The sequence below is a fragment of the Vipera ursinii genome (genome assembly GCF_947247035.1).
Source record: "Vipera ursinii genome assembly, chromosome: 4".
Classification (NCBI taxonomy): domain Eukaryota; kingdom Metazoa; phylum Chordata; class Lepidosauria; order Squamata; family Viperidae; genus Vipera; species Vipera ursinii.
Window position 1 is genome coordinate 119,304,081 of NC_139514.1, and position 16,074 is coordinate 119,320,154.

Below are 16,074 nucleotides of genomic sequence, written 5' to 3' on the forward strand. Positions count from 1 at the left end.
TTTTTTCCCATTCTAAGAAAAGTGCATTTCTAACACAACGATTTTGAAAATATTTCTTTTATTCTTCCCATACCACAGAAAGGCATGCCATCCAGGTTGTACGTCATGCCCCTCTAGGTATAATAATCTTTTGTCTCTAAGTGTTATCCACTCTTTGATCCATGTTAATATAGTTGCTTGGTGGTATAGCGTCCAGTCCGGTAATCCAAATCCTCCATTTTCTTGCAGCCTTTTCAGTCTTAATTCAGTCTGTATTATGGGGAGGGGGATTATTCTTACACTACTTCTGTTTCCCCCAGAATGACTAATCGATGCATCAAGCCAGAATTTAGAAGCAAGATTTATAAATTAGATAACCAATTCATTGCTCAAAGCATGAGTCAGATTGACCCTCACATGGTATCCCAGCAGGGAGAAAATTAACAAGCTTAGATAATCAAAACATGATCTAGTTTCGCTCCATTCCGCCACCTCCACCTCCTTTCCTAAACGCTACCTACTACCAAGAGAAAATAGGAGAAGTGATGCAACATGGTCTTCCTTTACTACTTTGGACTTGAGAGTTTGATCAAAGCAGACCCAACTTTCTGGGGACAAGGAATTAAGACCAGGAACAGGTGATTTCTGTTGCTAAAAATTGGGAGAAACCACACTGGCTGAGTTCAGCTGTTCTCTAGACCAGCGTTTCTCAACCTTGCCCCCCTGGAAGAGGTGTGGACTTCCATTCCCAGAATTCCCTAACTCGGTAGGCTGGCTGGAGAATTCTGGGAGTGGCCTCCAAATGGCCCAAGTTGAGACAGACACACTGGTCTAAACCAGGGGTCTTCCAACTTGGCCCTTTGATGACTTGGGGACTTCAACTCCCAGAATTCCTGGAATTCTGGGAGTTGAAGTCCACGTCATCAAAGAGCCAAGTTGGAAGAACCCTGGTCTAAACCAACATTTTTCAACCATGGCAACTTGGGACAGATGTGGACTTCTACTCCCAGAATTCCTCAGCCAGCTGGCTGGGGCATGCTGGGAGTGGAAGCCCACCCATCTTCACCCACTATCCACTGAAATCCAGGAAGCCTCTTTGGTTGTCTTTAGACATCCATTGAAAACTCAACTTCAGGCAAGCTTCACATCCGCCTGGCTGTAAATCTAAATTCAAATAATATCTAACTCTTATTTGAGATGTATCTGAATGACAAAAATACAAGGCACAAGACTTGAGATCTTTATTGAGGACAAGCATGAAGCCATACACAGATTTTGCAGGACGCTTCAGCAAACCGATACAGCACTAACTTCCAGGGGTTAAAATCCACGTATATTGTGCCTACTTTTCCTAGTCCCTGGCTGTTTGGCTACTATCATCAAAGCAGATGGATCCATTTTTGCTACTCCATCCATTCAATCTTTTCACCCAGGACTTCCTGCCAAGGACACGGGAAGCACGTCTGCCCGTTCCACCTCTTCCCATCCCCTTTTTAATGAATTATGTTTTGGGTTTAATGTTTTACTTCATTCAGTGTATTGTTTATGATGGATGCTGGTGCTGTTTTCATTCTGAAGCGCTTCGAGATGCTCTGCGATAGGATGGGCTTTTAGAAATAAATAATAAAATCTATTCCACCAGAGATTTTCAGAGAAATCTAGGGGAAAACCTTAGGAGCCGAAACCTTTTAAACGAATTGCAATTCAGTTTATTGACGGCTCCTGTCCGTCAACTTGGAAAAAGCAGAAGAGAGAGAACTGGGGGGGGGGGGGAGGAAAGAGAAAAAAAAGACCGTTTGGGACCATTTTAAGAGAGATGGTTATGCTTTATTCATCACCGTGTCAAATGCACAGGTAAAGTTAATAATCTTCCCTGTGGTGATAATCACCATCGGATCCCAAGCTGTTTGCAGCAGCCATCTGATTTTCCCTCTCTCTCTATATCGACTCCACAAAATGCCAAGTGACATGCCTAGCATTCCGACCTTTGAAATCCCAAAATAATCCGAGCTGAAGAAATGTGCACACCTACGGGTTATCTGAAACTTAAAAAAAATATTTCAAACGGGCTTCTTCGTTTTCAGAAAAATGTAAAGGAAATCCCCTCCAGGAAAGGGTGACAACTCAGCCTTCCGCCATTCTTGGGGAAGGAATCTATACAGCGAAAATCACCGGAAGAAGCATAGCAATTATTATTTCTATGTTTGTGACAACTGAAGGGGAACAGAAGTCTAATTCTACTGTTAGGTTCTTCCCTGAACATCAACAGCTGGACTCGTGCACCCCAAATTCAGCCACCCGCGCAACAGAACGTAGGGCTCCAATTTAAAGGAACGTTCATCTTTCACCTGCGTGTTGCGCGTACACAGAAAATGTTTTTATTTGGCGCGCTTGCTATTTCGGTAGGCACCCAGTTATAAAAACGTATTGCATTTGCCATGGGAAAACCTAGTGTTCAAGTCCCTAGACTGTTTTATGATGGCTTTCTTTCGGGCTTCGTCAATCTGATGGACGTGAAGGTCCTGATCACGGTCAAAGGGCCTTCTCTCCTGGGGTTTATTCTTGTCTTCAGCGGTTTTACTCTTTAGCTTCTTCCGATGGATGTCCAGCAGAGATTCGGATCGCTGAGTGTCCTGGGATTTAAAAACATTTGCCAATAAAGGGTGAAACGGTGCAAGAGTTAGAATACCGGAAGACAGACGCAGCGGGACAGAGAGCTGTCATCCAAATACTCTTAAAAGTCCTTTGAACTCAGTGACGTTACCTCTGCTCATCACCTGATCAAAAGTGAATGAAATTTAAGACTAGCCCCCAAAGAAAACAAAGTTGCTTACATATCTGTATGTGACAAGGGGAAGTAAGCCCCAGGAGCAGGTGAAACCACTTCTTATACCACTTCTCTGTGCTTCTATAAGTGAATTGTTAAGTGAATCACTGCAATTCTTAAGCTGGTCACACGGCTGTTCAGTGAATCTGGCTTCCCCCATTGACTTTGCTTGTCAGGAGGTCGCCAAAGGGGATCACGTTGGGGAGGGGGGGGCAGGCAAACCACGACCTGGTCAGCCACTACAATGGACTAAAGGTAAAGGTAAAGGTTCCCCCGCACGTGCGTGCTAGTCGTTTCCGACTCTAGGGGCCGGTGCTCATCTCCGTTTCAAAGCCGAAGAGCCAGCGCTTGTCCGAGGACGTCTCCGTGGTCATGTGGCCGGCATGACTAGACGCCAAAGGCGCACGGAACACTGTTACCTTCCCACCGGAGTGGTCCCTATTTTTCTACTTGCATTTTTGCGTGCTTTTGAACTGCTAGGTTGGCAGAAGCTGGGACGAGTAACAGGCGCTCACTCTGTTATGCGGCACTCGGGATTCGACCCGCCAAACTGCCGACCTTCTGATCGACAAGCTCAGCGTCCTAACCCACTGAGCCACCACGTCCCTCAATGGACTACATCATGCCAAAACTGAAGTTGTGACTGAAGACAAAGTCCAGTGACCAGCGTTGACCGATCAAGTGGCCAGCTCATCAAATGAAACCTTTCTTCCCCCTTGGCAGGTATTCCCATTATATTCAAGAAGCGAGCATCTTCCAAATATACGGATTTCAGCTCTCAGAACCCCCCTGCCAGCAAAAGCCCTGGCTAAGAATTCAGACCTGGAGCTGCCATCTTGGAGGAAAATGCTTCCCCCCACCCCGCCCAAAACAAACCAAGATGCTGTCAATTCTCATCAAGTAAAAGTAGGGTTTGTACTACTACTACTACCGTCGTGGCTTGTGTCTGGGTAATAATTTGCTAGAATGCCTTGTATGAAAATGTTTCCATAGAAACACAGAAAAAAGAAATTCTCGTTCAGTCTTGGCATTTCTGAAACCAACCAAGAGTTTTCTGAAAGGACAGAAAGAGAAACACAGAAAGCGGCATCGCCAGATTAAAGGACACCTACATTGTGCAAGGATATCTGCTCAGCCAGCCGTCTGTCTCTCTCGGAGAAGAAGCCTTCCGCATTGTCCTTAGCGATGGGCTTTTTGGCTTCCTGGAAGACCAGAAAAAAACAAAAAACCAGAATGGTTAGCAGGTGCACGAAGAAATGCACAAGTCAAAAGAGAATCTTGGTTAATCGAGGTCTACTTTAGGCACCCAAATCATCAGATCTAAGGGCGATTTTGCTTCTCCTGGCAGAAAAACCGGGACTGCCCAGCCTAGGCACGCATTGTTTTAGTTAGGACAAAGAAAATTTTATTTATTCTGTGCTGAGAATTTTCATCTATTCACGCTGAGGATGCACCCTGTAGAGCATAGAAATAGGATTGGCTCAAAGGTTCCAGCTGAGAACTGTTTTTAACCTCTCCAGGATCAACCCTCAGAAGCAGACTGGGAGGCAGGCTTTAAAATGCCCATTTCTCCCTCGTCCTTCCACAGGGAACGAGTCCTTGCTTGCTGAAGGCCAGTGAGGTCCTGTAACTTGCATTTGGGGTGGGGGTGGGCGACGTTTGTTTCTACAGCCGTGCCGAGCTGCTCCGATGCGACTGGAATCCTTAAGCAGGATTTCCGCTGGCGTCTCAAAAAGCTTTAATTGGTAAGACAATTCAGTTTGACCTTTCTATCAATTTGAAGAGTCGTTATTGACCGGATCCAGTTTTTCACCCCGGCTCAGGGAAAAACAGCCATCGAATCCAACCCGGAGCTTCAATTCGGTGGGGCTTATTCGGTGGGAGAAATTGGATTGAATTGGCACCTGATTTCCAAAGTGAAGCTTTGCACGGCCCTATTCACCCCAAATCTATTTATTTATTTATTTATTTTATTTTATTTTAATTCCATTTATATCCCGCCCTTCTCCGAAGACTCAGGGCGGCTTAGAAGCTTAGCAGTAGCCTTCATTCTATGTATATGCCTGCTTATTAGGGCTTTCACACAACCCCCCCCCCCAAGCAGCATTATTACAAAGTCAGCTTATTGCCCCCAACAATCTGGGTCCTCATTTTACCCACCTCGGAAGGATGGAAGGCTGAGTCAACCTTGAGCCTGGTGGGACTCGAACCTGCACTAATTGCAGGCAGCTGGTGTTACTTAAGGAGGCATTAGCCCACTGCTCCTCCAAGGCTATTTCCTTCCAGAATTCAAATTATTTGCCTTGTGATTCTCCAGAATTTCACAGGCTCTTTCCCACTTTCCCCCCCCCCCCTTAGCTCTGAAGTTCCTTCACCAGTCAGATTTCTACTTTGCTGAACCGAGATAGATCGTTTCCCCTGCATATGTATCTATTCTACGTTTGGGGCCTGCCGTTCTGCTGGGTGGGAGGGGGCCGAGCATGGGATAACTTTCGCTTTCTGCTTTCCCTCACCCGCCTCTATCCCCTTGAGCAGGGGTCTTCCTGGCTGAGGAATTCTGGGAGCTGAAGTCCAAAAGTCATAAGATGGCCAAGTTGGAAGACCCCCTGCACTTGAGAAAGGAATGCGTCTCCCTCATCAGGGAGACGGTTGCAGAGAAACGAGAAACGAAAGCTGGAGAAGACCTTGAGATGCGTGCCAACGGTGCCAGTTACCCACACAGGTGCCACTTACCGCCTGTGGATTGGCTGGATTTCAAATGGACATTATGACTTCGGCGGGAGGAGGTAACGATTGCTAGCTCAGCTATACCGTTTCCGTGGATTTCCCCCCAGATCTCGCCTTGACTTGCCTACTGTCACTGACCTCCAGTGATAAAAGTTTCCTTTTGAGACAACGCCTGTTCCAAGGGTTCCGCTTTCTTGGGTGGTTAGCTGAGGCGGGTCCTTACGCTTCTATTGGGCCAGGCGTGGCGGGAAAGTCGGACAGCTGTACGCACAGGAGGCGTTGCTTTTAACGAATTAAGTCAGCTTAAAATCTTGGGGAAGGAGAATCGTGACACACCCTCAAAAGTTCTTGGCTCAGCTGCCTCGGCAACGAAGCCGCACGGCTAATCAGAGGAATTAATTGGAGAGTTGGCACAGAACCAGACTCTAAGGGACGGCAAAAACTAGCGACAGAAAAAAAGACAAATGTTGCAGGATCCAATCTGGGTCGGTCCCCGGGATCCGAGGTTTAGTCTTCCGAGCTTTCGGATTGGTGCTGGAAACCTTCTCTCTCCGGCAGAGAAAAATTCCACAACGATGTGCTCCAGCAGGAATCCGAAAACTTGTTAAGACCAAACCTCTGGTCCCAGTGGCTGGCCCAGACTGGATCCTGCCACATCCTCCTGGGACATGTAGATTTGGCTTCGTTCATAAAAGACCACGTTCTTGAAATAAAGCAAGGAAAGACGTTAATCAAATCAAATCTGCCTGCCTGACGAGTGGTGGTAGCAAAGGATTTGTTCTGGGTCCTCATTTTCTGGGACATGGAGGTGAACATTTGCTTCTGGGTTGCTTCTATGAGGGGGAATGCCCGCGCCCCCCTGGTCTGATCTTTCCCCCTTGATCTTCAGAAAGTTTCTGAGGCTATTTTGAACAGTGTTTGAAGACATAAGAGATATTGTTGATTGTACTTGGAATGGCTGACATTGGATGGAAACTAATCAAGGAGAGAACCTAGAACTAAGGAGAAATTTCCTGACGCTGAGAACAATGAACCAGTGGAACAGCTTGCCTCCAGAAGCTGTGGATGGTCCAACCCTGGAGGTTTTTAAGTTTCAGTTTCAGTTTCAGTTTTATTTAATTTATATACCGCCCTTCTCCTTGGTGGGGACTCAGGGCAGTTCACAGGGCATATATAAAAAAGACAATACAAAAATTAAAAAAAAGATTAAACCCATGCCGTTAAAAACAGTGAACAAATCTAAAACAACTATTAAAACCCATCCCCGTCAGGCCAGACCAGAACGAGAGTGGACAGCCATTTGTCTGAAAATGTATAGGGTTTCCTGTCTGAGTGGGGGGCTGGACTAGATGACCTCCAAGGTCCCTTCCAACTCATTATTATTATTATTTGTTTATGATCTTCATTATCACGATTAGATTTACTAATGTTGCATTGGTTGGTTTTCTTGCTTGGGAACCGTTTAAGAATCAGGAAGACTGATGGTCATAAAAGCATTTCTGCTGATCAAGCAATTACAATCCAAAGAGAAGTTTGAGAAGCTAAAAGGCACGCCAGTAGCGTGCACTTTGAACTTTTCAAACTTTTCCTTGGCTTATTGCTAGATAAGTAACCGGATCTGCCAACCCACAACTATGAGCGAAGGGTATTTTTCACTGACAAAGCACGTGGCACGGCAGGCTTACCTTAGCTTTCTTTTCTCTGTCGGCCGGAGTATCTGTCCAAATTGATCTGTCTCCAGAATCATCGTTGGCTCGTCTCTTGAACGTTCGTGGGCCTAGCCCAAAGTTTTTGAGTTCCGGGGGAAGATCGATCATCCAGGACTCTCTTTTGGATTCTTTGGACCCATCCTTTTAACAGGAAACAAAATTGGGAAGACTCCGTTAAGGACCGGCCAGCGAATGCCTTCACAATGCTTGCTGATGTTTTGAGAAAAAAGCAATGCAAATGAGGGACCGAACTCACGTCGTCGTGTCCCAGGAGTCTCTCTTTCATTCTCCGAGCCCGATCCTCGATCTCAGCACCTGGGTTGGATTCCACCGATCCCCTGGCTGGCATAGGGCCAAATATGTCTTCCTCTTCCTCACTACTATCGCTCGCCTTTAGCACAACACGGAATAAAGACAAAAGCCCGCCGATTCAGCACGATGGAGATTTTTTAAATCATACGAAAATGTTTATGCAGCCCTTTGGCCTCTAAAGCTTCGTGTGCATCACAGTCCTTACCAGACTACTGCAAGAGAAGGGTGTTCTTGCCCTCCATAGCAGGTAAAAACATAGCACTCCTACATCCAGTTTTCTGATTTACATTTGTAAAAAAAAAGTGTGTCTTTTCAAGTGGAGAAACTGACTCTTGTTGTAAGAGACATAAGGTTCAAACACACGTTCTGCTGAGAGAGCAGTTCCCTCAGGATGGGCTCCAGCACGGGTCTAAAACCTCAGAAGAGTAAACCTCCGATCCTGGTGACTGATCCAGATTGGATGCCGCAATATTACCCTGGGACGCGTATATTCCCCTTCATTCATAAGGTACAAACTGTTCTTGTATCCTTGCTTAAAATCATCCTCTTCCACAGCTGTTGCCAAGGTCTAAACTCAAGAGCCATCTCTTCTTTTTTTTTTTAGAGAGAGAATTAAGCAAAGGCGTTAATCTATCACGACGATTGCTTGTGATTACATTGCTTTAATTGAGATTCACAATTGTCTATGTCAGGGGTAGGCCACCTTGGCTCTTTTATGACTTGTGGACTCCAACTCCCAGAATTCCTCAGCCAGCCTGGCTCAGCATGGAAACCTCTCCCTTTGCCCTCAGCGTGGCTGGCTCAGGAATTCTGGGAGTTGAAGTCCACGAGTCATAAAAGAGCCAAGGTGGCCCACCCCTGGTCTATGTTCATCCTTTTGGATCCTAAACTCCAAATAGTTGTACCGTCAGACACCTGCTGAGGTTCCACGTCTCCGTGAGAGCTATTGGGGTTGGGAAGGTTAGCCAGCGACAGACTCAGTTAAGAGAACAATCAAAAAGAAACTATAAAGTATTAAAAGCTAGTTCATTCCGTTAGATGGCCAACCGGAAGAGGAGGATTTTCAGTGACACAGCATGGTTCTCTTGGCCCTGACAGAGTGACGAGTCACAAAAGGAAAAGGCGGTATGTTTGGGATTCAGAGAAAGAGCTAAGAGAAAATAGGCAGGTATAATCATAACTGCCTTTCTTCAAACAAAGGTCGCATTTTATCAAAGTTTGCCTCACATTTCTGATTTTTTTTTCAGCCGTTCTATTACTATCATAAGACATGAAAGGATGCAGAGATATTCTTCGCATACACAGGGATCATATTTTAACGTCCGTGAAATAGAACAGTGAACTGAGAACACACATCATTTGACGAACCGCTAGTTGCATCTGAAGCCGTTGCTTGATGGTTCACCCAAAGTTCTTTCAAAGCTAGCAACTGTATTGCACCAAGGAATGTGGGTCAAAATGCTTTGCTACACACACACACGCCACATCCCACCAGCAAATGTTGTATTTGCTGTGTTATTTCTCATACCTGGCTTTTGTAGCATGGTTTTTCTTCAGCATCTTCTGACAATTTCTTAAAGCCTGGTGGTAAAGCTGGGCCTATAATAGGTCTCAAGAATAGAATTAGATTTTAATAACATTCCTCTCTGCAGCACACCAAGAATGGCTATTAAAAATTGCTGTCAAGCTAACTTTGCAAGCATACCCTACTTACACAGATCTGGCCCTGCATTCTTCCTGTGACATTAATGTTACAGAAGAATTTGGCCTGCTTACAAGAATCATGGGTTCCTTGCCTGCCCCTTCAGTCCAGGGTGGTCTTCAAACTCGGCTCTTTTATGACTCATGGTCTTTAACTCCCAGAATTCCTTAGCCGGCGTGCCTGGCTGAGGAATTCTGGGAGTTGAAGTCCATGACTCATAAAAGGGCTGAGTTTGAAGACCCCCCCCTGGGTTAACCCTCGGTGGGGTTCAAACATCCTTGTCTGAGTTACCTTTCCGGTGATTCGTCTTGCTTTTTAAATCCAGGAGGAAGAGCAGGCCCAAAAAACCCATCGTCATCCTCTTCCTGACATCTTCTCTGTTTCCTTGGAAGGCAGAAATAAAGATGATTGAAAGACCAATAGCAGTTTGCCTGCATCTCAAAGAAAATCCAACAGCTGGAACTTTTTACACAGGGAATCTTCCAAGGGGAGTACCTCCAGGTTGTGCTAACTGAGAGATGAACTGAAGGGAAAGTTTTGAGGTGCGGCAGTTTGGCAAAACCAAGAGGATCGAGCAGGGCAAAGGTTGGAAGAACAACCAAATGCATCCCGGCTTGGGGTTAGAGGAACTTCAGTCATAGCATAGTGAGTCAGAATCCTGAAGCAGAAACTTTGAGCAGGAAGTTATAGAGAGAGAAAACAGTCTTGCCTCTCCTCACAAATTCTTTTCGTGAACCTGCTCTACCAAAAGCCTGTGTGAATTTAACCTTCTCTGGTCTATGCTATCTCAGGGGCTGCCACAAACAAGAGGGGATCAAACTATTCTCCAAAGCGCCTGAAGGCAGGACAAGAAGCAACAGATGGAAACTAGTCAAGGAGAGAAGCAACCTAGAACTAAGGAGAAACTTCCTGACAGTTAGAACAATTAACCAGTGGAACAACCTGCCTCCAGAGGTGGTGAATGCTCCAACACTGGAGGTTTTTAAGAAGAGACTGGACAGCCATTTGCCTGAAATGGTATAGGGTTTCCTGCCTGAGCAGGGGGTTGGACTAGATGACCTCCAAGATCCCTTCCAATTTTATTACTATTATGCTAAGAGTTTGTGCTTTGTACACTTTTTTAATTTAATCAGTTCTATTCCCAAATGGGATAAAATTACTTGCTGGCCACTGAACATTCAATAGGGGGGATTCTGAGCAATAAAAGCCCTGATCCATGCTTGTTCATTTAGGCCTTTTACTGTTAAGCATACAGCAGCATTACAGGCCCAAGTGAGTCACTTGGTAAAAAAATACGAAGGGCAAGTGATATTTCTTATATGTCTAAATGATTCCAGCTCCTGTCATTTAATCACTGCCATGTATCTACTAATTATTCACGCTTGCATCATTACACTTTGGCTCGAGTTGATCCATATCCCTTGGGATGAATGGCATCAGATAATTATTGTCCTGGATGCCTTTTTTTCATACTTTTATGCCTGGGAAGATGTCATGTCTCTCTGTTCAGGAAGAATCTTTGAGAGAAGCCTGTTCTGAGTTCTTAACTGAGACAAGGACCTGTTTTGAAAATGATGCCTCCTTGTTGTGAGAACATTAATTTACGACGTGAGAGAGTATGCTCACTGGCAGTGTGTACTTGACTCGTTCTGCACAATAATCCAGAAGCATCTACTTCACTTTCCATCCTGTTGCTTTCCCAACTTTAACATCTGTTGCCAGATGTTGTGTGTCAGGTAGATGTGTTTGTGGGAGAGTTTTTTTTCTTCCAACAGATTGCATCCCTTTGCTGGAAGAAGAAAAAAAAAGAAAGTGCCCTAATTTTTATGTTTCTGTTCGAGAAAGAGACAGGCCAATAAAGAAGAGGCTGCATGTATCTGTGGGAACAGGTGCCATAATTGTGCAAAGTTTGTAGGTGTTGAGGGTCCCCCTAAGGCACACTGGCATCAGGAGCAATAGAACACAAAACCTAACTATCACTCACATACTGACATCAACTGCCACTTAAAACAATTCCAAACTTTCAAGCCAGTTCACTAACCTGGGAACTGGACTCGGATCTTTATCCTCTTCAGAATCCAAATCTGTTTCTTTGCGCATCTGAGCAGAGACATATTTCTCCCCGCTATCAAAGTATTTAGAGTTTTCCTTGTAGCCAGGAGGCAATGCCGGTCCTGCAACTAAACATTTTTGTATCACAATATATGTCGTGTGAATGTTGCTTTCTTTGTTTTTGAGTTAACTTATTCAACTATTTGTTTTTCTAGGAAAAGATTAGGTTGTTTTAAATCAGCGCTGATCTATAATCTATTCTTATCTTTGGCTAACTGATTTGTTAAAGTACAATTTAAGGTACCACAATTTGGGGGTTTTTTTTTTTGCTTTTTGGTACAATAGATTGACATAGACTCCTAAAAATTAATCAAATGCAGTTAAGAGATACAGGGTAAAAAAAAAGTCAAATTTGCCCCCCGAAACATATTTGTTGTCTGTTATTTGTTTCTAGCATATTGTGTTGAGAAAGTGAATCTACGCTGCAGTTGCATTTAGTTATTTCTTGCTACTTGTCTTTTATTGTTTGCAAAGTTCTAATAAAAAGGAATTTTTTCCAGATATAGTGTTAACTTTTGTACCAGACCCCTCAAAACTGAGTTGAGTGCCTGTTTGGTATAACAGTTAGGGTGCTGACCTACAAACTAGGAGGCAGTGAGTTCTAATCCCCTCTTAGGTATACAAACCAGCTGATTGGCTTTGGGGATCCCCCTCTCTAAGCCTAGCCCGCCCTCACAGGGTTGTTGTGAGGAGGAGGAAAGGAAGAGATTTTAACAGAAAAAGTTTGACACTATTTTCCCTTTTTTCTTCCAGACTAGCCTGGATTTCCTGATAGTCTCCCACCCGGCCGCTTAGGTGTAGTGGTGAAAATGTTAGGCCTTAAAACCAGGAGACTGTGAGTTCTAGTCCCGCCTGGGCAATGAAAGCCAGCTGGGTGACTTTGGGCCAATCACCAGGAGACGATGAGTTCTAGTTGCACCTTAGCCATGAAAGACAGCTGGGTGACTTTGGGCCAATCACCAGGAGACGGTGAGTTCTAGTCCCGCCTTAGCCGTGAAAGCCAGCTGGGTGACTTTGGGCCAATCCCCAGGAGACGGGGAGTTCTAGTCCCGCCTTAGCCGTGAAAGCCAGCTGGGTGACTTTGGGCCAATCCCCAGGAGACGGGGAGTTCTAGTCCCGCCTTAGCCGTGAAAGCCAGCTGGGTGACTTTGGGCCAATCCCCAGGAGACGGGGAGTTCTAGTCCCGCCTTAGCCGTGAAAGCCAGCTGGGTGACTTTGGGCCAATCCCCAGGAGACGGGGAGTTCTAGTCCCGCCTTAGCCGCCAGCTGGGTGACTTTGGGCCAGTGCGTCCCACCTCACTGGGTTGTTGTGGTGGGGAAAAAGAAGTAACGGGACATTAGATGCGCTCGCCTTAAACTTCACTTTTGATGTGTGCCGTTTTTGATGTGCGCCACAGTAAAAAACATGACCATAAAGATTACCTGGAGAAGGAAATGGCAACCCACTCCAGTATCTTTGCCATGAAAACCCTATGGACAGTACCAAAAGGCAAAACGATATGACGCTGGAAGATGAGCCCCTCAGGTCGGAAGGCGTCCAATATGCTACTGGGGAAGAGCAGAGGGCTAGTACTAGTAGCGCCAGAAAGAATGAAGCGACTGGGCCAAAGCCGAAAGGACGCTCAGCTGTGGATGTGTCTGGTGGTGAAAGGAAAGTCCGATGCTGTAAAGATTTTTTCTCCATAGGAACCTGGAATGTAAGATCCATGAATCAAGGAAAACTGGACGTGGTCAAACAAGAGATGACAAGACTGAACATTGACATCTTAGGTATCAGCGAACTAAAATGGACAGGAATGGGTGAATTTAATTCAGATGACCATCAGGTATACTACTGTGGGCAAGAATCCTTCAGAAGAAATGGAGTAGCCTTCATAGTCAATAAAAGAGTAGGAAAAGCAATACTGGGATACAATCCTCAAAATGACAGAATGATCTCAGTTCGAATCCAAGGGAAACCATTCAATATCACAGTAGTCCAAGTCTATGCCCCAACCACCAGTGCTGAAGAGGATGAAATTGACCAGTTCTATGAAGCACTACAGCACCTTATAGAACTAACACCAAAAAATGATGTTCTCATCATCATGGGGGATTGGAATGCTAAAGTAGGAAGCCAAAAGATAACTGGAATAACAGGCAAGTTTGGCCTTGGAGTGCAAAATGAAGCAGGGCACAGGCTGATAGAATTCTGTCAAGAGAATACGATGGTCATAGCAAACACTCTTTTCCAACAACCCAAGAGACGGCTCTACACATGGACATCACCAGATGGTCAACACAGAAATCAGATTGACTATATGCTCTGCAGCCAAAGATGGAGAAGCTCTATACAGTCAGTAAAAACAAGACCAGGAGCTGACTGTGGCTCAGACCATGAGCTTCTCCTTGCAAAGTTTAGGCTTAAACTGAAGAAAGTAGGGAAAAGCACTAGGCCAGTCAGGTATGAATTAAATCATATCCCTGTTGAATATACAGTAGAGGTGACAAATAGATTTAAGGAATTAGATCTGATAGACAGAGTGCCTGAAGAACTATGGACAGAGGTTCGTGACATTGTACAACAGGTAGCAACCAAAACCATCCCAAAGAAAAAGAAATGCAAGAAAGCAAAATGGCTTTCTGAGGAAGCTTTGCAAATAGCTGAGGAAAGGAGGGAAGCCAAAGGCAAGGGAGAAAAAGAAAGATACACCCAATTGAATGCAGAATTCCAGATAATAGCTAGAAGAGATAAGAATGCCTTCTTAAATGAACAGTGCAAAGAAATAGAAGAAAACAATAGAATAGGGAGGACCAGAGATCTTTTCAAGAAAATTGGAGAAATGAAGGGAACGTTTAATGCAAAAATGGGCATGATAAAGGACCAAAATGGCAGGGACCTAACAGAGGCAGAAGAGATTAAGAAGAGGTGGCAAAATTACACAGAAGAACTATACAAGAATGAGCTTAACGTCCCTGATAATCACAATGAGGTGGTCACTGACCTGGAGCCAGACATCCTAGAATGTGAAGTGAAGTGGGCCTTAGAAAAGCTGAGCAACAACAAAGCTAGTGGAGGTGACAGTATTCCAGCTGAGCTATTCAAAATCTTAAAAGACAATGCAGTAAAAGTGCTACACTCAATTTGCCAGCAAATTTGGAAAACTCAACAGTGGCCACAGGATTGGAAAAGATCAGTTTACATTCCAATTCCTAAGAAAGGCAGTGCCAAAGAATGTTCAAACTATCGCACCATTGCACTCATTTCTCATGCTAGTAAAGTCATGCTTAAAATCCTACAAGCTAGACTTCAGCAGTATGTGGATCGAGAACTACCAGAAGTGCAGGCAGGATTTCGAAGAGGCAGAGGAACTAGAGATCAAATTGCCAACATACGCTGGATCATGGAGAAAGCTAGGGAGTTCCAGAAAAACATCTACTTCTGCTTCATTGACTATGCTAAAGCCTTTGATTGTGTGGATCATAACAAACTGTGGCAAGTTCTTAAAGAGATGGGAGTACCAGACCATCTTATTGGTCTCTTGAGAAACCTATATGCGGGTCAAGAAGCAACAGTGAGAACTGGACACGGAACCACTGATTGGTTCAAAATTGGGAAAGGAGTCCGGCAAGGCTGTATACTGTCGCCCTGCCTATTTAACTTATATGCAGAGCACATCATGAGAAAGGCAGGGCTAGATGAATCAAAAGTTGGAATTAAGATTGCCGGAAGAAATATCAACAACCTAAGATACGCAGATGATACCACTCTAATGGCAGAAAGTGAAGAAGAACTAAAGAGCCTCTTGTTGCAGGTGAAGAAGGAGAGTGCAAAACTTGGGTTGAAACTTAACATTAAGAAAACCAAGATCATGGCATCTGGCCCTCTCAATTCCTGGCAAATAGATGGGGAAGAAATGGAGGTAGTGACAGATTTTATTTTCCTGGGCTCTAAGATCACTGCAGATGGGGACTGTAGCCAAGAAATTAAAAGACGCTTGCTCCTGGGGAGGAAAGCCATGGCAAATCTAGACAGCACACTAAAAAGCAGAGACATCACCCTGTCAACAAAAGTGCGTATAGTCAAGGCTATGGTCTTTCCAGTTGCAATGTATGGTAGTGAAAGTTGGACCATAAGAAAGGCTGAGCGCCAAAGAATCACTGGAGTCACTGAAGCAGTAGGCGTGAGCTTAAATGGACTCCAGAAGATGGTAGAGGACAGGAAGGCCTGGAGGAATGTTGTCCATAGGGTCGCGATGGGTCGGACACGACTTCGCAGCTAACAACAACAAAAAGATTACCTTATCTAGTTACATATAAAGTAACCCAAAGACCGACTAAGCCACTCGGGCAAGCCGGCCTGGCCCGCATTGTCGGGACCAGCCCAGGGGAGCCTTTTATCCTCCCCATTTACCCTCCGGCCCCAGCGCTCCTCCGACCTCCTCCCTCCCAGATTAGGTCAGCCGGGCGCCAAGAGGGGTCCCGGGCGGGCTCTTTGCCCCTCCGGAGCGACGGACTCCTCCTTCTTCTTACCCGGCCCGGAGTCCACCGAGGCGGCGGCCGAGGCGGCTAAATGCGGGGGCAGCGCCGGCCCGATAAGATCTCGGGACGCCATGATGCCAACGAGAGCGCCGCCGCGCCTGCGCAGTACGCTCCCCGCGCGCCCTTCCGGCCTGTGTGTTTCCGGCGTTTTCCGCAACGTCAAACTTGGAGCGCCGGACGTGACG

At 45.4% G+C, this 16,074-nt stretch overlaps 1 protein-coding gene across 2 annotated transcripts; it reads right to left on the reverse strand.

Annotated features, from left to right (window-relative positions):
- Window positions 1-1,207: 1,207 nt before the first annotated feature.
- GPALPP1 (GPALPP motifs containing 1) lies at window positions 1,208-16,028 on the reverse strand. 2 transcript variants are annotated; one of them, XM_083362350.1, is made up of 8 exons: window positions 15,881-16,028; window positions 11,298-11,436; window positions 9,548-9,640; window positions 9,083-9,164; window positions 7,499-7,633; window positions 7,219-7,383; window positions 3,919-4,008; window positions 1,208-2,612 (listed from the first exon to the last, which is right to left on the reverse strand). In XM_083362350.1, exons 1-8 carry the CDS (start codon window positions 15,960-15,962, stop codon window positions 2,394-2,396), a joined length of 1,005 nt encoding a protein of 334 aa, XP_083218476.1. In that variant the 5' UTR covers window positions 15,963-16,028; the 3' UTR covers window positions 1,208-2,393. The 2 variants fall into 2 exon arrangements, with proteins under 2 accessions (XP_083218476.1, XP_083218477.1); XM_083362351.1 differs by having other exon boundaries at window positions 9,083-9,153; window positions 15,881-16,017.
- Between the last annotated feature and the right edge of the window lie 46 nt (window positions 16,029-16,074).